The sequence below is a fragment of the Penicillium longicatenatum genome, assembly GCF_028827895.1.
Source record: "Penicillium longicatenatum strain IBT 33135 chromosome Unknown contig_3_segment0_segment0, whole genome shotgun sequence".
Lineage (NCBI taxonomy): Eukaryota > Fungi > Ascomycota > Eurotiomycetes > Eurotiales > Aspergillaceae > Penicillium > Penicillium longicatenatum.
The window spans coordinates 2,887,003-2,901,154 of record NW_026643121.1 but is presented as its reverse complement, the minus strand read 5'-3'; the positions used below and the strand labels follow the sequence as shown (position 1 = coordinate 2,901,154).

Sequence of the window (14,152 nt, the reverse complement as noted above, 5' to 3'; positions counted from 1 at the left end):
TCTTTGGCATTTTCATTGTTACTCTACCTAGGCACTGTACAGCCTGTCTCTGGTTGGAGTTCTTACATCTATATCTGTCTCTGCATCTCATTTTCCCGTCATATATACACCGGTCACTTTCCTCTTGTGGCTTCAGCGGCTTCCCTAGATTTGATCTATCCCAGTGATAACAATGAATACGCTCAATCTCTTATTACAAACAACAAAACTACATTTGGGTATCATAAAGAATAAACACGACACAAGGCCCAGCTGACACCACCTCAAACACGAGGTAAAGGCGGATCAACCGCCAATAAAGCCGGATGATCTGCCAAAGACTGCCAAAAGCTCGCCTCAAAATCCCACAAATCCTGACTTAACAAAGCAGCCCAATCATCATTCCCAGTCCCCTCCTCATGACTTCTAGGATCCGTCGCAGCTTGCCCACTATCAGAGTGAAAAGAGTCCAAAAACCGCTGAATAGTCTGCGTAGCTTTAGACAGCAACGCATAATTCGGATCACCCGGTCGAACGATGGTACCAATCTGCACCTCAGCCACAAAAACACTTAGATCTTGCAGAATCTTTGTGCGAGCTATATTCTGTGTCGTGTGCGTATGTTGTTTCAGAAGGGCAAGAAGAATAATTCCTGCCGCGGGGAGACCGTAATACGCGACCTGCGCAAGATCAGGGTTAGCACTGAAGCAACATTCTATAGAAGGATAAACAAAGTCTACCTTCCAAATAAGACCAGTTCCAGAGTTAGTCAACTGATCGCGTAGAAGGATACATTCCACGACAAGCGCGAGCATCTGCCCCGCTGTCTCGATGATGGGAATATCGGGTTCGGTCATGGTATTCAGTAATAAGAGGCGGAGTAAGAAGAGGACATGTAGATGCTGGAGACGAGCATGGGCTAGGAAGTCCCTGTCAAACGGAGTTCGGGAACAATGTTTTAGACTGCCACTAAGGCGAAGGGTAGCTGGGAGAGCGAGCCATTGTTCTTCGGCCTTTTGCTGGATTGTACTGTTTCCATAGCATCGAGTTAAAATTGAAGGTATGAAAGATGGGCTGATGCGAAAAAAAAAGTACCTGGCTCTTTGCAGACATTCTGCATCTTGCTTATCCTGTAATAATTCCCAGATCTCTTCTTTCAGGAACGCGCAGAGTGCAGACCAGCGCGAGTCGGCTCTATAGCCAGGCTTTGAATCGAGGTCCCAAATATGTCCATTATAATTTCGATTGTCGGTTGTTGTTGTTGCACCTGCAGTCGTATGACTATCTGTGCGTGGAATTGTCTGGCAAGAGGGGATTTGAAAATGGCAGAATCGTTTGTTCATCCGTGGGGGACGACCAAGAAAGATAGCAATGTTCTTGTCCGCGGAGTATATGCGCGCAAAAGCGGACTTGCGTAGTTCCATGAGAAACCGCGGGATACCAGGCTTAGCCTCGAGGTTCTCATGGTATCCCATGGCGAAGGTAGAGGAGATAACATCGCCGAGTTTCCGCCAGGAGTGATAACCTTGGTAGATGAGCTTATGAGAAAGATAATATCGCCGGGGAAATAGAGACTTACTCTGATCGCCATCCACATAGGAATGAACGATGAAATTCTCATATTGAGCAATTAACTGTAGATCATTGAGACAGTCCAGTGAAAGTGAAATCTCCAGCGCGAAATCACAAAGCTTCGTTGTTAGTCGCCTCAACGTATATTGATCTTCCTCCGCTGTATAAAGCAGTGGGAAGAATGGAATATCAATTGTAGCACGACTAACCGCCGCGAAGAAGATGCCGATTGTTTCCCAGCGACAATTATGATCCATGAACTGCATCGAGAACTCGGACAGGTCCATCGCTTGATGGAACTGGAGTGGCTGCGCAGAGTTATGGAGTAAACGCCGTGCATATGTTAAATGCCAATTCTCATCATTCACAGCGAAGAGCTGGCTCACACTTTCAGCGAATTGAGCCACGAAAGGTTCTGCGAGTGCAAGGTTCGCTCCCTTGGCAAGCCAGAACATCACAAGCTCTTTCATGGCGGAGAGAGGATATGCTGTTAGCAGGTGTCGGAGGACATCAGCTCCCTGGAGCAGCAAATGGTTGTCGCCGACCCATTTTGGATTCAGAGCTTCAGAGCTTCCGGTCTGAGTGTTGATGCTGTGGTCTCCATCTGTGGTGATGTGTTTAAATATGGCGGCATGGCTAGAGGACCCCAGGTACCCAGGATTTGGGTAGGGATTACGCCGAGGAGTAAAAGATGGTGATGGGTCCGGTGGTGGCAAGTTGCTAAATCCTCATTAGTGAGCCTCTCAGATTTCAGACATGCATGTGTATATTGTAGCATTGTTCGGTCGGTTCCACTTACCTCGGTTTCTCGATGCGCTTGCGCTTGAATGGCGTGGTGCGGTAGATGCACACGCCCTTGCCATTTTTACATCGCGAACAGACGGGCTGCTGGTGATCACAAGCAAGCTTTGCCTTTCGACAAGCTTCACAAGCAGCTAAGCGCGATGCCATCAACACTGGTAGGCGGAGTGTTGTCCGCAAGGGAAAAAGTTCTCGGCTACAGACGGGCGTGAGGGCCAGTCGGCGATAAGATAGTGGGGTACAGTTAAAAGCGGGGACCAATATAAAACATCCGGATCTGCACTTACTTCTTACATCTACCATCATACTCTCTTTACTTCAATTATGGCTTCCACCGACACCGTTAAGCTCGCGGATTATCTGCTCACTCGCCTACTTCAGCTAGGTGTCCAGTCTGTCTTTGGTGTCCCAGGTGACTACAACTTGCGCTTGCTGGACTTTGTTGTTCCCGCTGGTCTGCACTGGGTGGGGAACTGCAATGAGCTTAATGCCGCATACGCAGCAGATGGATACGCTCGGATCAATGGCTTGTCTGCTCTGATCACTACATTCGGTGTTGGAGAGCTGTCTGCTGCCAATGGTATCGCCGGCGCTTATGCTGAAAGGTCACCTGTCGTTCACATTGTCGGTACCCCACCGCGACCACTCCAGGACAATCGCGCATTGATGCACCATACCTTCGCCGATGGCGAATACAAGCGCTTTGCTGCTATGTCAAAGCACATCACGATCGCGCAAACCGAGTTGCAAGATGCCACGACAGCACCAGAGAGAATCGACTGGATCTTGCAGCAGGCTCTCATACACAGCCGCCCCGTCTATCTCGAGTTTCCCGACGACATGCCTCATGTTCTTGTGTCATCGGCAAATCTTAAGACCCCAATTAAAGTCCCAGCTGCCCCCAGCCCTGCATGTGAAGCTGAGGTTATTAACCGCATCCTGGAGCGAATCTACTCCGCTAAACAGCCCGCTATCCTGGTAGACGGCGAGAGCAAAGCGCTCGGAATTGTCGACCAACTCGATACCCTTATCAAATCGACTAAATTTCCCACTTGGACTTCCGTCTGGGGCAAGGGACTTGTCGATGAGTCCCACTCCAACGTCTACGGCCTTTACGCCGCATCATTCGGCGACAAGCCCGCACAAGAATATTTCGAATCGACCGATTTAGTCCTTACATTTGGCCCACACTACAGCGATACAAACAGCTACTTTGAAATGGCAGTTCCTAAGCCCGCCGCTGCCATCACATTCAGAGATAGCACTATCCAAATCGGATCAGATATCTACCGCGATATCTCTCCTCTCAAAGTCCTCACTGCCATTTTAAACAAACTTGACTCCTCCCGCACAACCACCGCTCAAGGCCCACCCAAACAAGTCATCACGCTTGATGATGTCAAACCTACCGATCTAGTCGCACAGAAGAACTTCTTCAGACTCGTTAACCCACTCTTCCGCGAAGGCGACATCATCCTCGCAGAAACAGGCACAGCAGCCTACGGCGGCCGAAATTTTAAGCTCCCGTCGAAATCGCGTCTATTCACTGCCGTCACCTGGCTATCAATTGGCTTTATGCTTCCCGCTACCCTCGGTACCGCGCTCGCAAAGCGGGAACTGAACAAGCCGTCTGGTGCACGGAACCAAGCGATCTTGATCATCGGTGATGGCAGTCTCCAGATGACAGCGCAGGAGATTAGCGTTATGATTAAAGAGAAGTTAGATATTCTGATCATTATCATTAATAATGAAGGATACACTATTGAGCGAGTTATTCATGGAAGGAAGCAGGCATACAATGATGTGCCGTTCTGGAGGAATACGAAGGCGCTCGAATACTTTGGAGCGGATGAAGAGGCTGTAAGGGAGAACACCTTTACGGCGAGGACAGTGGGCGAACTGCAGGATGTACTGAAGAATGAGAGGATCAAGGATGGGAAGGGGGTAAGGATCGTGGAGGTCTTTATGGAGAGGGAGGACGTGCAAGAGGGACCTTTGCTTTGGGTTTTGAACAAGCAGCTTGCGGAGGAAGAGGCGGCCAAATCTGCTTAGATGCTTCTTGAGTTTATCAGAGATAAATTTAGACAAGGTTTATCAAAATGGAGAATTTAATAACATTGAAATTGCCATGGTTGTGCCTAGGGTTCTGTGGGGTCGCAGTAACCAAAACATCAGCCGTTAAATCTAGTATGGTGGCCTTGCAAAGTTGGTCTCATTTACACCGTTAACACCGCGGAATACTACTGCTACTACTGCCTAGAACGCTTGATCCACCCAATAGCTCTTAGGTATGTATCAAAGCACCCGTAATGTAAATGCCGATAATGACACATCAATCCCCGGTTTCTGGCCATTTTACCACGTAAAGCTTCTTTCGAGCAAGTACATACATTGAAAATGGGTCTTAGAAAGTTGTAGGTCGAAGGCACCAGCCAAGTATTATTATGTGGATAATGGCCAGTCAAGTTCTGAGATGATTGTACAAGGGAACGTCAATTTATAAATTATCGTGATAATATTTCCATAGCACTAGGCTAATCTTTTGGATAATCATAATCATCATGTGCCTTTATAGGCAGTGGAGACTTCATGCGCCACGTTTTGGATCAACCCCAGGATGTTGTCGGGGATCACAAGTGTGAATAAAACAGACACGCCTCCATATTCCTTGCAGAGCTTAGGCACCCTTGGTTCGGCTGCGAGTGCGACTACCAACTCCCTCAGTCGGGACCGCCTTTTTGATGACCTCTTTCACTTTCTCCTTCTTGGAACGGCCGGCTTTCTTGGAATCTCCATTGGAATCTCCGTTGGCACCATCGGTGGTAGCTGAGGCTGGGGCTGGGGCCTCGGGCTCCTTGACAGGTTCTTTGACAGGTTCCTGTTCTGTCTCTAGCTTTTGTTTCTTGGGCTCGGGCTCTTCTGTCTTTTCAGCAGGAGGAGCAGCGTTATCCTTGTCTTCGGTGACTGGAGCTGGAGCTGGAGCTGTAGTAGAGTCAAGGTCGCGCTTCTCACCAGTTTGGGGCGTTTCCTTTTCGACTGTCTCCGTATTTGGCTCTTCTGCCTTCTTGGACTCTACCTGAGCTGCTACTGGAGCTTCCGGCTCTGAGGATGCAACGGGTCCATCGAGAGGGGGTTCTGTGGGTGGAGCATGCGGCGGCTGGGGATTAGGAGCCTCTGCATGATTGGTTTTCGCATTTGCTCGATCCTCTGTCACGGCCTCGCTATCTGGCTTTGCCGGATGCTCGACACTGTGAACTGGCTGAGTGGATTGGGCGGCTGGAACTGTGTCTGATTAGTCATCATATACTGAAGTGCAACAAATGTGAATAGCAGCGACACTGGCATCCCCAAAGAGATGAATACCTTAGAAAAGGTTGCAATTCATCTGGATGGACAAATTTGCAGCTAGAGCACACGTACCTGGAGCCAACAGGGGGTTTTGCGCGGGCACACCTTCACTAGCCATGGTAGATCGATGATGTCAGATATGGGCACGTGCCTTGGGGAAGGATAAAGAATTGGGATCGCTAGGGTAAGGCGACTGCAATTAAAGTAATACAGATAGACTACAAGAGAATAGTAGAGCAGAAAAGGAATAAGAAATGGATTTAAGACGTGGGAGAGGTGAGGTTGCGCGGTGACGTTTACTAAGAAAGATGGAGACGCTAACCCGATTGATTCCCTCGCAATGCGACTGGGCCGATTCGCCTCCTGCGACCCCATGCTGAGACCGCCGTCACACAGTGATTTGCTCTTCACCCATAACTGCTTTTCTCCATGCAAATGCCTCTTCATTCCCGTTGCATCCCGTGTTGCTCTCCAGTTTCTCGCTGCCTCATGTACTTGGTACCTGTATGCCAAGCCGATCTCGGAGAAGTTTATCCGGATGGCGCAGGGCGGGTGGGGTCTGAGTGCGGAGTACTGGAACCATCTTCGTCATGGCGCACTGAAGTGCTCCGGGAAATGCTGGACACTGAAATTGACGTCGTTGACGCCAGAGTGAAACATTCGTGTCCTCCCAAAATCAAACTAGGAATTTGACTGGAAGTATGGATCTGCGATAGCCCTGTCTCGGTACATCCAGACGATGGCTTGCTTTGACTGTCTGCCTCTAGTCTGACTGTAGACTGTGTGTTTATTCCCATATAATATTTCGTATTGACGGGTAGTCATTACCCGTCAATGCAAAGCCAAAAACCATAGAAAATCAGGTCAAGCTCAGCTCCAGGTGACTGTAAATGTCTCCTTCCTCCCTAACAGAAGAACGAATGCGAGATCCCTCAGCATTTTCCGTTACATTGCCCGGGAGCAACACATGCACATTGCGAGCCAAACCTGTTGCATCTCGAATCTTCTTCTGTTCGATTAGAAGCCGGAGAGCGTCACATGCAATACGAAGGAAAGCGTCTCGACGAGAATCATTCCAAGCCTGGACTTTGGGTGATGAAAGGGATTCCACAAAGCGAATGAAAGGTGTCGCGTCGGGATGAGTCGGATGGCAGAGGGACACGCTCGCAAATAACAACGATCGAGAGGATGCCAGAGTAGAAATGACGTTTCGGTACTCGTCGTAAATGTAAGGGACAATTGTCTCAGTCAACGGTTTGGCGTCCATGGCGGCACGACTTAAATGGGCTCCAGCTGCGAGCAACATCGGCTTTCCCGTCTTGGTTTGTTGGGGCGACATCGAATGTATGTGACAGATACGTAAATAATATTTGAAGGCCGAAGCAAGTCCTTCTCCATATCGGAGCTCAGCATCCATAAAGTCGGTGAGGAGATGGCTAATGCTTTGTTGGGCTACTGAATCTGTGATTCGACCATTATAACCGCCCAAATCGCGGCTCAGCAGCATTCTGATCCACTGGATAACGGTGTCGTGAAGCCCCTCGGCGACCATAAACTTGGTTAAAGATGAAGTGGTCGCCCGTGACTGCAGCAACATCTGCCGTGAGGCCCCATCGGAGGCCCAGAACCATTCAACCACGCGAGATGCGGCCCGCGAAGTTTTCATCGCCTTACTGACACCTTTCTCAGCAGGAGACCGTACTAAAAGCAGCTGGGATTTTAAACAGTTGGTGATTATTAACGGCGTGACAGAGCCTGAGGCAGCCAGCTCATCAAAGACGAGCATAGGGTCCTTGGCCAGTCGATTCTGTTCATCGATACCTCGGACAGCATGATGATCCGGACTGGTGCCCTTGGGCGGTACAATTCGGAACAGCGGATTGTCTAGAATCGTATGCAGATGCTTGTCGGTTGCATGACGTGAGGATTCGGTATTCAAGGGCTGTCGATCGCCCTCATGGGTGTCCGAATTGGATGTTGGGTACGCGTGGTCCAGCTGACGACGAAATGAAGAAGTGAGAGCGTTGAGCAACTGCTGGGACTCCCTTGGTGTCCGAGGAAGTGGCTGGTTGATTTTTGGCCAGGACTTGAACTGGAAAATAGATGTACCCTTCATGGTTCGGATGCGGTGAGTCCCAACTCGATGTGACAACTCCCAAGTGTTTGGCCCCTTGTGAAGGAGATCGCCGCGAGGGGTGGGCGGTGAAGACCCAACTTTGGGCGGGAGTGGATGACGAGCAGACCAAGTGGTGCGATCGGTCGTGAATGAGACGTAAATTGGATAGAGGAGCAACGAAGGGGATTCAATGGAAGAAAAGAGGGAGAAAACTTCAAGTGAAGTACTTGAGAATTGAATAAAATACTTAGTTTTAAGTCTACGTTCTTTGGAATCATCCAACTGAAAGACCAAGCAACACACCAATAGGCGCCACTCGCTAAAAAGCCAGGCAGCGCCAAGACCAGCTGTGACTGGGAGCAACACATCAGAACTTAGCTTTTGCCTCTATTAACACTCCCCCCCCCCTTCTTCCAATACCAACACTTTTCTTGCTTTTTGCTTCTCTCTCTGGATTGCTATCCGGCCCGTGTGCCTGTGGTCCATTTCTGGTGCTTTTCCTCTTGCGCGAGGGTGCCATCTTACACTTTTTCACCCTACCTTCTCAGATCCTTCCACGAAACCCTTGCGACATCGTGACTACCTTCCTCATTCCATTTCTTCCATCTCACATACCCACACACAATGTCCGACATTCAGAACCGACCCTCTGCTCGAGGCAGAGTATCCGCTCGCGGTGGCCGAGGTGGCTACAGCAACAGAGGTGGCCGTGGTGGAAACAGCAGATCCAATGCCGACAGCTCAGACATCTCATCCTTTGATGAAGGTGAAATTGGCCAGATGAAGAAGAAGTATGCTGACACTTTGCCCACTCTTCTGGAGTTGTTCCCCGACTGGAAGGATGAGGATCTGTTATTCGCTCTGGAGGACTCAAACGGTGAACTCGAGGAAGCAATTGAGCGCATTACCGAAGGTTGGTCCCCCAGAATCACAACATCACCCAGCTCGTCGGTATATCACCAATTCCATGACCTGTTGCTCACACAATTCCTTCAGGTAATGTTTCGCAATGGGGAGAGGTCAAGAAGAAGACTGTGGACCGGACCCGCCCCAAGCCCAAGGAGGCTCAGAGCACTCCAACCGAGTCGAACGCAGCTCCCATCCGTGCAGCCCGTGGGCGCGGTGGATTGGAAAGCCGTGGTCGTGCCCGTGGAGATCGGGGTCGTGCCGGCCGTGGTGGTCGGGCTGGTGCTCAAACAAATGGAGCTCGCGTTGTCAGCACTGCAGAGTCTGTGCCTGCGCCTGCGCCTGTGGCGACCGAGCCCGTTACATCCAACGTGACAGAGGAGGTTGACAATGAGCCTGCAGCCACAGAGTCAGAGCCCCAGACCAGTGTGATCCCTGAAGGCTCAAAGAAGGGTTGGGCTAGTTTGTTCGCCAAGCCTGCTCCTCCTCCCCCGCAGAAGAAGGCTCCGCAGCCCGCTCCTGTGCCTGTTGTTGAGAAGGCTCCCGAACCTGTGCCCGAGCAGAAGGCTCCCGAACCCGTCCCTGCCCCTGCCCCCGCCCCGGCCCCGACACAGAAGACCCCTGTTGCGAAGCCGATCCAACCTGTTGTCCCTGCCATCCCCGCCGCTAAGCCTCCCCAGGTTGACTTGACCGAGACGAACCTTGAACAGATCCCCGACGTGTCCGCTCCCGCTCCTACCGCGACTGCTGCCAGCACCGTTGGTAGTGCTTTGGACCCGATGGCAGCTGCCCAGGCTACTCCTTCTCGTGCTCCTCCTTCCAACGTCCCCGGCAGTGGATACAAGCAGGGTGCTCGTGCTCCCGGATTCCAGCGTCGTGTCATGGAGCAGCAACAGGCTGTCGTGATGCCCGGCAACCACGCGGTTGACCGTGCTGCTGTGCAGTTTGGAAGTATGGGACTGAACGGTGACGCTGTCGACATTGATGAGAACCGTGAGGAGGCCGAGACCCGCGCCCAACCTCCTCAGCACTCCCCTGTTGCCCCTCGTGCTTCCCTCCCTCCCACCACTCAGGCTGCCACTGAGACTCCTACCGCCCGCCCCGCCCCTGGTCTTCCCCCAGTTCCTCAGGGCTCCGTTGCCGATTCCTCCTTCGACTTCGCCCGCTACTCCGAGACCCAGAAACCTTACGATCCTTTTGCCATTCCTGCCAGCCAGCCCCAGCAGCAGATCCAGGAGCCTTTCGCCAACCAAGCCCCCACTCAGCCCGCTGCTACCACCGGCAGCGAGTACTCTCCCTTCTACGCCGCCGACCAGCAGCGTTTCCCCTACAACTACTACGATAGCTATGGCCAGACTCAGAATGCCACTGCTGCTCCCCGCGCTGCTCCCGGATTTGGTGTCTCGAGTGCTGAGGCTGCGCCTCAGATTCCTACCACTCAGGCTCCCAGCCGTTACGGTCCCGTCGATGCCACTAACAGTGGCCACAACACCCCCAACCCCACCATGCCTGCCGCCAACCAGACTCCTGCTTCCCAGCTCATGCCGGGCCAGCAGAGTGCCTACGGCTACGGCTACAACCCTTACTACGCCAACCCCCACTACGCTCAGTACATGAACCAGATGAACCAGCAGCCGCAGTACAACCGCAACCGCCCGATGTATGATGATGCTCGCCGCTATGACGACCCTAACCAGCCGCAACAGCAGCAGCAGCAGCAGCAACACTACGGTATGCCCCACAACAACCAGTACGGCTACGGTAACCAGTACGGTCCCTACGCTGGTAAGGGTGGCATGTACGGCCAGCCCCACGGCTTCTCCTATGACCACACTTCTTCGCCCGCCAATGCCGCTGCCAGCTTCAACCAGGGTACTCCCGGACGTGACTCCGTCTACGGTGGTCGGACCGGCTCTGCGCAGCCTGCCGACAACCAGCAGACCGCTGCTGGTACCAATGCCTTCAGCACTGGCATGTCGGACGTCTTTGGTCGGTCCCAGGCCGGTGGATTTGGTCAGAACCCCTCCGTCGCCCAGCAGGCTCCTGTGACTGCTGAGGAGACCAAGGGCTTCGAGGCCCCCAAGGCTGGCGGCCCTAGCCCGTCCCTCGCCCAGGCCAACCGCCCCGGCTCTGCCACCAACAACGTTCCCGGTCAGCCCCAGGGCCAGACCGGTCTTCCCCCGCTGCAGGGTCAGCAGGGTCAACAAGCGTTCGGCGGCTACGGCCACCTGAACCCCCAGTATGGCGGTCTTGGCGGTCTCAGTGGCCATCAGGGTGCTGCTTCTCAGACCGGTGGCTATAACAACTACGGTGCCGGATTCAGCAACTACTACGGAAACAACAACCGTGGTGGCTGGGGCAACAACTACGGCCACTAAGGAGAATGACTATTTAATATTTTTTTGTCTCCCTGCCATACACATATGGCGTTGCATATGCAGGTGTGAGAAAATCAAAAAGGGCGGGGTTTCTGTTCTATGTCAGACTTGATCACATCTTGTCCAGGCAATAAACAAAACCTCCTATCATTTTCTTTTTCATCTTTCTTTCCTCAACATCTGTGTAATCTCTACTCTCTTCTGGGAGCTTGGCTGGCTATTCCTTTTGGGGGGACTGGGTCGCGTTTTCTTTTCATGCTATTTCCTTTTGCTACACGCCCGAGGCGGTCTGTATTAAATCCATCAATTTTCCCCTCTATGTACCTCTTGCCTCTTTGTCTTTTTTTCTCTTTTTTTTTTCTTTTTTTCACCCTAGCTCTCGTCAATTGAGGTGTTATTCGGTGACGGGTTTCTCTCTTTCTATGTCCCTTTTTTTTGTCCTCTGTCATATGCATCTGGGTATGGCCGGGGTTGTGGGTGCTCAATGAGCCTTCAAAAAGTGTGATGAGTTATGTACGCACCTATACGAACCAGATATTGCAAGACTCAATAGATCCTCCTAGGGCAGAAGCTCATGACTCCACCTCGTATTCGTATTCACCCAATCTGCCCGTGCATATATGCTCCGTTGGTCACATGCGCTTCCTCGTGCTTGAACGCTTACTTGTCAATGGTTCCTTCCAAGTGAACAGCGTAAAATTTTGAGAATATTGACTTATCTTGATAAAACGCATCCATATTTGATTAATCGGAAAGACCTCGGGGGTTTACCCCGCACCTGCTACATTATATATTGGTGCTCCACCATCTGGGGATACATACCACTGTACCTGACGTGCATTCTACACAAGCAACGAAGATAAGGCTGAATAATAATAAAAAAAAAAAAAATGAAACCAAGATCATATGATTAGGTTGTTCAACTGTTGATCTGCTCGACTCAAGCATATAAGCAAGTGGCACGATCACTGGGACTATATACAATCAAAATGCATGACATGGTCCTCCAAATAACCAAGGACATCACAAAACCAACTCTATGTGAAGACAATCGGGCTAAGGGACAGGACTAGATAACCCGAGAGACAGAGTATGTGGTCCTGGCCCGGATCCACGAGAAAAAAAAAAAAGAAAACACCCAAAATGAAAATGAGAACGGCGCCTCAAGCCAAACAGATCTAGGCATCTACGCATCAAGGCCAAGGCCCTCAGGACCAACCTTGTGGTAGGGAGGCTGAGCACCAGCAGCACGGGAAGCATCAAAGCGCCAGATTCCACCAGTCTTGTCACCATCCAGATCCGCAGTGAGTTCCAGCAACCGAGCAAGCTCCTGAACGGTAGCATCGTCATCCTTGACTTCAACACGGTTGAAGAAGCGACGCTCCCATTCCCGGTCCTCGGCTTTCTCTACCCGGCGCATTTCACGCTGGGCATGCTCAATACGTGACTTGTGGGCGGAGACAGCATCCATGTCGTTCTTCTGGATGTTCTCAGCAACCTCCTTCCAGGCACGACGAGACTCGTACAGATCCTGATTTTCGATCGGGGCCAAAGTCAACGGAGTAGTCTTGTTCTCCTCCACAACCCAGGTATCGACGACATCCTTGGTACCGGCCTTCTTAATGGTGAAGGTGTTTGACCATTGGCCGTCGATGGTATACAGGGGCTTCTTCTCGCCCTCACTGGCCTTGTACAGGCTTGCGGTGAAAGTGTTCTTCTTTCCGCTCAACCAGCCCTTGCCGGAGAAATCGATCTTGGAGACGTAACCGCTGCTGCTGGCGATTTTGGCGGTCTTCTCGAGCTCCACGAAGGGAGTGCCGTAGATCAAGGACTCGATGTGCAGGTTGGGGAGGGTGATCAGGTATCGCTCCTTCTCACCACCGGGGAGAGTAAGGGTGTAAAGAGCGTGTCCGATCTGCTTCACCTGGATGGTGCTGGAGAAGGATGCCTTCTGAGCATTGTATCCTTGGAGCTGGAGGAGGAGCATGTGTCAATGATTGTGATTGTGAGGAGCACGTGATACACTTACCTCGACGCCATTCTTCTCGTTCGAGATCGCATACGCTGTAGCAGGGGGGTGGTGGCTGCAGATTGCTTGTGAGTATCTCGAGGATTCGATTGAGATTGGAAAAGACCACGTACCTGACCTGCTCACTGACCAACTGTGTCTCGCCAGTCTCGGCATTACCCTGCCACTTACCAATGAACAGCTCACCAAGGAAGGGGTTCAGAGGCTTCTTCTCGCTACCAAGCTTCTCACTACGGCTGCAGTACTGCTGGTGCAGAGTAGTCAGGAACCATTTGAGGACAAGGAGGGCCCGCTTCTCCGGATCCGACTCCTTGGCGGGGGCCACGAACACGTCGGGGTGTTCAGCCCAGTAGGCGGAGTACTCAGTGAGGGAGGTCGAAGACAAGATGAAGGGAGGGGCTGTCAGGGACGAGAGATCTCCGTTGAAAGAGGCGATGGACTGAAAATAAAAAAGATTAATTGCAGGAACTCGAAAATAAAGGTGGCATGCATCCCACCTTGAGGAAACTAGTCCACGAGCCCTTGCTGTGGGCGGGCACGGCGCTCTGGGGTTCTTTAGGCGACATTTTGAGAATTAAATTGGAGAAAAAAAGAAATAAAGTCAAACAGCTGAAACACAAGAAACTCCCTCTAGTCAAGCAAGTGGGGGGGATGAGTTGATGTCAACGGTTGGCGGTCAGAGGATAACGTCATGGCAAAGTTGCATCGGTGCCTCTCGGTGCTATTGGTCGATCTTGATGAACAGCCACACTGTCACCCCTACAGTATTAACAAGCCCTGGGTTCCGGCTGGGGTAGATTGCGCGTCTAAACTATGACTGTATATAAGAATATATAAGAACTCATAGTACTAGTGATACTCATGCCCGATGGGCCCAGGTGGAGAAAAATACCGTAGAGATCGAGGGGCAGATAAAAAATCTCCGATCCGTGTACATCTCAAACATGTCTGACATTTGCCAGAGCCCTCTGATATTCAAAAACAGCAAAAGTCCGTTGTTATCGCTTTATCGCATTGCCTAGA

At 51.4% G+C, this 14,152-nt stretch overlaps 6 protein-coding genes across 6 annotated transcripts; 2 read left to right on the top strand and 4 right to left on the bottom strand.

Annotated features, from left to right (window-relative positions):
- Positions 1 to 263: 263 nt before the first annotated feature.
- Positions 264 to 2,502, bottom strand: N7484_006446 (uncharacterized protein; the record flags this gene model as incomplete). Its single annotated transcript, XM_057116864.1, has 5 exons — positions 264 to 659; positions 720 to 1,008; positions 1,075 to 1,504; positions 1,559 to 2,271; positions 2,351 to 2,502. The coding sequence occupies 5 exons, from the start codon at positions 2,500 to 2,502 to the stop codon at positions 264 to 266; spliced, it is 1,980 nt and encodes a 659-aa protein (XP_056972747.1).
- Positions 2,503 to 2,676: 174 nt separating this feature from the next.
- Positions 2,677 to 4,404, top strand: N7484_006445 (alpha-keto acid decarboxylase family protein; the record flags this gene model as incomplete). Its single annotated transcript, XM_057116863.1, has 1 exon — positions 2,677 to 4,404. The coding sequence occupies one exon, from the start codon at positions 2,677 to 2,679 to the stop codon at positions 4,402 to 4,404; it is 1,728 nt and encodes a 575-aa protein (XP_056972746.1).
- A 625-nt stretch (positions 4,405 to 5,029) lies between these two features.
- N7484_006444 (uncharacterized protein) lies at positions 5,030 to 5,818 on the bottom strand (the record flags this gene model as incomplete). Its single annotated transcript, XM_057116862.1, has 2 exons — positions 5,030 to 5,628; positions 5,773 to 5,818. The coding sequence occupies 2 exons, from the start codon at positions 5,816 to 5,818 to the stop codon at positions 5,030 to 5,032; spliced, it is 645 nt and encodes a 214-aa protein (XP_056972745.1).
- A 741-nt stretch (positions 5,819 to 6,559) lies between these two features.
- On the bottom strand, positions 6,560 to 7,816 carry N7484_006443 (uncharacterized protein; the record flags this gene model as incomplete). Its single annotated transcript, XM_057116861.1, has 1 exon — positions 6,560 to 7,816. The coding sequence occupies one exon, from the start codon at positions 7,814 to 7,816 to the stop codon at positions 6,560 to 6,562; it is 1,257 nt and encodes a 418-aa protein (XP_056972744.1).
- A 624-nt stretch (positions 7,817 to 8,440) lies between these two features.
- On the top strand, positions 8,441 to 11,100 carry N7484_006442 (putative RNAPII degradation factor Def1; the record flags this gene model as incomplete). Its single annotated transcript, XM_057116860.1, has 2 exons — positions 8,441 to 8,729; positions 8,813 to 11,100. 2 exons carry the CDS (start codon positions 8,441 to 8,443, stop codon positions 11,098 to 11,100), a joined length of 2,577 nt encoding a protein of 858 aa, XP_056972743.1.
- A 1,186-nt stretch (positions 11,101 to 12,286) lies between these two features.
- Positions 12,287 to 13,695, bottom strand: N7484_006441 (OSBP family protein; the record flags this gene model as incomplete). Its single annotated transcript, XM_057116859.1, has 4 exons — positions 12,287 to 13,072; positions 13,130 to 13,184; positions 13,243 to 13,568; positions 13,627 to 13,695. The coding sequence occupies 4 exons, from the start codon at positions 13,693 to 13,695 to the stop codon at positions 12,287 to 12,289; spliced, it is 1,236 nt and encodes a 411-aa protein (XP_056972742.1).
- Between the last annotated feature and the right edge of the window lie 457 nt (positions 13,696 to 14,152).